The 5,408-nt window shown below is 39.3% G+C and overlaps 1 protein-coding gene across 7 annotated transcripts in view; it reads left to right on the top strand.

Annotated features, from left to right (window-relative positions):
* pikfyve (phosphoinositide kinase, FYVE finger containing) overlaps positions 1 to 3,355 on the top strand; it is a 29,076-nt gene extending 25,721 nt beyond the window's left edge. For all 7 annotated transcript variants that reach the window (XM_047814828.1, XM_047814830.1, XM_047814832.1 and 4 more), the window contains 5 exons: positions 1,134 to 1,237; positions 1,398 to 1,526; positions 1,754 to 2,015; positions 2,097 to 2,171; positions 2,877 to 3,355. In XM_047814828.1, coding sequence (XP_047670784.1) covers positions 1,134 to 1,237; positions 1,398 to 1,526; positions 1,754 to 2,015; positions 2,097 to 2,171; positions 2,877 to 2,992 — 686 coding nt within the window. In that variant the 3' untranslated portion in view covers positions 2,993 to 3,355. The remainder of the gene's footprint in view (positions 1 to 1,133; positions 1,238 to 1,397; positions 1,527 to 1,753; positions 2,016 to 2,096; positions 2,172 to 2,876) is intronic.
* Positions 3,356 to 5,408: the final 2,053 nt, after the last annotated feature.

Here is a 5,408-nt window from a genome sequence, read left to right on the forward strand (position 1 = left end):
TAGTTCCGATGATCTAAAGAGGCATAATTCGCCCTGCTTACATGGCTTCCCTCCCAGCTTGTCAATCAGAGTGACACTAGTCAATCAGGAGTATCTGTGGACTTTCTCAGATACAGTGATCCCTCGTTTATCGGGGTTAATGGGGACCAGAACCCCTCGTGATAGGTGAAAATTTGCGAAGTAGGATTGGCCCTAAGTTTGACCTTTTCACTGATGGTCATCATCTTCCTCTTGGGCTCACTAGAGGAATCTTTCGCAGGGGCACGGCCCTTAGGAGGCGTTGTAAGGGCTTAAAGAAAAGTTAATTTCGAACACAATACGCGAGACACAGTTGGCAGTGTGAACGAGAGTGGCGAGATACAACAAGGGAAGAAGCTGGGAGAGGATGCGATGATGCGCAGACAATCAGCTCAGATCTCGCCAATCATGTGCCTTGTCTGAGTGGCCGTGGGTATGTACAAAGCCTCTGAGAGAGTTTCTCTTTGTCTGGCATCCTGGGAAACTTTTTTATTTTTATTTTTCGATGAATATTTTTGAAAAATCAGCGATGCACTGAGGCCGCGAAACTTGAAGCGCGAAGTGGCGAGAGATTACTGTATATTTGGGTATAAATTATATGTTTATTAAGTTCCATGCTCTCACTTACTTTCTGTAATCAGTTTATCCCGATCAGGATCTATCTCATTCACACACACACACACACACACACACACACACACACACACACTTATAGTTAACAAACTTTGTGTGTAAGACGGATTGTTTGTCAGATGTGTAACTGGATTTTAATATATTGTTTTTGTCACCATTTAATAGAGAAAGAAAATAGAGAGGGTTTATGCACAGTGTGTTTCATCATGTATAGGAAAAGACATATCTGTGATTACATCATTGTAACACATGAATCGCTTAATTTAGCTACATGAAAACATATAGAGGCATTTCCCACAAACACACAGGAACTGAAGTCCTAGAGAAAACCCATGTGGACACAGGGAGATCATGCTTATTAGGTTTCTATAATCTTTAATAAATGTGCGGTTACAATGCATCTGTTCAGTTAGTTGTAACAGTGTGGTGTAATTTAGCAGCTGAAGTACTAATCGACTAAAAGTCTCTTCTTCTCTCTGCAGATGACCGGTTTATTTTGAAGCAGATGCCCAGGCTGGAAGTACAGTCCTTCCTGGATTTTGCCCCCTACTACTTCACTTATATCACCGGTGCCGTTCAACAGAAGGTAGCTAAGATTCAGTTTCATTTAGAATTGGTCTCATCCTCAATTAATGACCTGCAAAATGATGTTTGTGTACTTGGATAGCCACAAATTTCAGTGTTTGAAGGCAAGGGTTAGTATTTGATTGAATATATACACCATAATGTATTTCTGCACTCTGCAGCGGCCTACAGCACTTGCGAAGATTCTGGGTGTTTTCCGTATTGGCTACAAGAACTCTCAGAACAACACGGAGAAAAAGCTTGACCTGCTTGTGATGGAGAACCTCTTTTACGGACGCAAGATGGCGCAGGTGTGTGCGCTTGTATGCAGATTGAGCCACTTGGGTCTAAAGACCTGTACTACCGAACAGTTTAGAGGCTTTTATGTGATTATTTATTGTCATGTTTATGCACTATAAATAAATAGTTTATTGTTGGTGGTGATGCTTTAACCTCAAAATGTCCATCCAGTCAGATAATCATGTAATCAGTCTTATCCAGAGTCACCCTTACATTGGTGTGGTTTCTACTTACCCAGGTGTTCGACCTAAAGGGATCTCTGAGGAACCGGAATGTTAAGACTGAGCAGGGTAAGGAGAGCTGTGAGGTGGTGCTGCTAGATGAGAACCTGCTCAAACTGGTGCATGATAATCCACTGTATATCCGATCCCACTGCAAGGCCATCCTGCGTGCTGCCATCCACAGCGACGCCTACTTCCTGTCCAGCCACCTCATCATCGACTACTCGCTGCTGGTGGGCCGTGATGACGCTTCCGACCAGCTCGTCGTGGGCATTATAGGTACGTCTTCAGAGTGACACGGCATTCTCGGTCTTGCGTTTTCCAACACGAGAAGCCAATGACATTATATTCTGTTTCTAGATTACATCCGGACGTTCACATGGGATAAAAAGCTCGAGATGGTGGTCAAGTCTACGGGAATTCTCGGCGGGCAAGGTTGGAGTTCTCTGTACTGCTAATTATGAAATATGTTTTAATTAGTTTAATGGGTTTTATTATTTAATTTCTTCTGGATTGCTAATTATGGTAGATTTGTTTTCCTGTAGCTCTGAGAAAACTTTATCCAAATTTAGCTATAAAGCTAAATACATAACACTCCACAAATAGCCTCCATACATTATCAGCCAGCTTGTTCTTTTCCATACATAAATTTAATATACACATTACAAATCGCAATATTAATATAATTACAGTCTATTGTAATAAGTCATTATATTTAGTCTGTCTAAAGTCATGTCGGATGTTGTTTCTGTGATATTCTGATTGTATATTTCTATGAACTTTGATATTGTTTTTATGTTGTATTTATTGTTGTCCTGTTAAAGAGACGTAATCTCGATTCGTTTTAATCCTGGTGAAATAAAGGTTACAACAGCTACATAAATATATTATTCAGAAATATATTACCCTCTGTGCACATAGGCATCTATACATTACCTACAGATTTATAACCTAGAAATCTATAAATTTACTGATATTTTAAATCACTTTAACTCCCTAAGTCCATATGTACATATACATTTCAAGACAAATTACATTTCTAACTCATTTCAGTAACTGTAGTTGATCCATTAACTACATGGCAGTTGTTAATGTACCCACACCTGACATGACGTGTGTTGTGTTGTTTCTGCCCTGCAGGTAAAATGCCCACAGTTGTTTCTCCGGAGCTGTACCGTGCTCGCTTCTGTGAAGCCATGGACAAGTACTTCCTCATGGTCCCTGACCACTGGACTGGACTGGGAGTGAACTGCTGAGTGCTGGGACCATGATAAGATGCTACAGTAGACAATCCACCATGACTGAAACTTTATTTAAATAAATAAAGCCCTGTTTCTGTGGTGAGCAGAAAGCACATGGGGGAAGTGCAGAAAGGTGTTCAGAAAGGAGAATTTTTCTTCCACATGCACACACAAGCACAGCAGGAAGCTGCACATTTCAGTTTGTTAGAAATTCCAAGCGTTTTAAAATGACCCTAAAGGACTTGTTGCACTGAAATGAATTAACAAGTTAGATATCTATAATGCTGTTTATGTATTTATATATTAATAATAGAAACTATGGAAAATGTAAATTTCATAAATGTACAGAGATCATGTAATTAAAGATTATTAACACGATCTGGTTCTTTATTGTAACTTGTATATCTCACCATGATAATCTCTAGCAGTTACTATTTAGTAAGTGTTTAGTCCCTGTGAAGCCCGTTGCCATCAGAAGTTATATAATAATCAAACGAAGTCCAGTAACAATAAAAACACCTGTTCTTATAAGGCTCAGGCTACAAAGTTCCCAGGTCTACGGAAAAATTCTCGATGACTCATCGGGAGATTCGTCAGGGTCTGTTTATAAAGATATCCCAAGTTTTCAACTTTCCATGGAGCAACATTAAATCTATTATTAATGCAGGACACTGAGGGAAAGGAGGAAAAGCAGACTTATGATAATAATGATACAAATTCTGTTTCCTCAATGCACAAATCTTACTTAGGGTTTTCACACCAACTAGTGTAAATCCTGATGCATTCAACTCTCATAAATTAATTTAGATTTTTTTTTATTTAAATAGATGGTTTAAACCTCCCACTTAAATATTATGGGTTATTTTATAATTTTTTGTATTTTTGTTATTTCGTATTTTATAAACTTGTGATGAAAATTTATGAAGTCACATGGGGGGGGGCGTACACCAGTACGTACACCAGTACGTACACCAGTACGTACACCAGTACGTACACCAGTACGTACACCAGTACGTACACCAGTACGTACACCAGTACGTACACCAGTACGTACACCAGTACGTACACCAGTACGTACACCAGTACGTACACCAGTACGTACACCAGTACGTACACCAGTACGTACACCAGTACGTACACCAGTACGTACACCAGTACGTTAGTTATACCTGATACAACAGATCATTTAAACTCTCATTCTGGTGTATGTATATGTTGGAAGACACTTGGAGGAGAATAAAGGCACAACACACATTTTATAAGGATACAATTTATAGAAAAGAATGCTCGGCTGACCAACAGCATTTCATACTGCATGAGGAACATGTGGCACACGATAGGATTGTCATGGTTGGCAAAGGTTAGTCTTGCTTAGTTCTAGTCTGGCATAATACTGATAAGATTTCACGTCTGCGCATGGTTCAGCTCGCTACTTATCCAAGCCGTACGCAGACAAACGGTTAGTCGTGTGCGTTTGTTAGACATTTGTGTTGATTCTCAAAGTCAAAATACAGAATGTGTTAGGAACGTAGCCAACATTGTCAGATGTATTGCACACACACAAACACACCCACATACACAAATCTCACAAATCTAGTGAAAATACAGGAGTACAGTAATGAATCAACCACCAGAATGCATTAAATCCCCTTTTCACATTTTTCAAGAACAAAACAAGGCACTGGACAAGCTTTAGAGACTGGCACATTGTGGACAAAAAAATGATTGATAAGGATTTGCGGGGGGGGGATAATGAAACACAAATCTTAATCTTTTGGACAATTTCAATAGTCAAATTTCAAACATTAAAAATTTGAAGGCCAAAACTTTAGCACCATCTGATCCAATTCAAGCAACTGGTTCAGATTAATAACAAACTGGAGAAGAACAAATGTAACATTTCTCCAGAAAGCCTGATCGCAGCCGCACATGTTCGCTAGTAGCTGGTTTATGCCTTTATTTGGAGAAATGAACATGTAGGTAGCACAAACTAGGAAGAGGAAGCCTAAGAAGAGTGTGACGGCTATTCACGGTTCTTCGCTGAACTCCTAACCAAACCTCTTCCTCTAGATATACAAGTGCAGACTTGCATTTGTATAACTTGACTAACCCTAACCCTTGCATGTCTTAGTACCGTTTTATTAAAGAACATTCTTTAGACACGAGTGTGTGCCAGCTGAGTGTGTCAACTTGGCCCTGTGGAGTTCTTTTGATTTTAATACTGTCAGTGTAAATGATTAAAAAAGTGATAGAGTAACACTCCCTGAGCGTTACGTTTAAATATAGACCTTCATAAGCTTTCTGTATTGTAATAAACTATTCAGGACAGTCTGGTCATCACATCTGTGGAGTCTAATTAAATTCATTTACACACAATGACTCTCAATCTAGACTGCAAATGTGCTTGCATGTTCCTAGTCCAAATTTTTTA

Source organism: Tachysurus fulvidraco, chromosome 6, assembly GCF_022655615.1.
Source record: "Tachysurus fulvidraco isolate hzauxx_2018 chromosome 6, HZAU_PFXX_2.0, whole genome shotgun sequence".
NCBI classification, from domain to species: domain Eukaryota; kingdom Metazoa; phylum Chordata; class Actinopteri; order Siluriformes; family Bagridae; genus Tachysurus; species Tachysurus fulvidraco.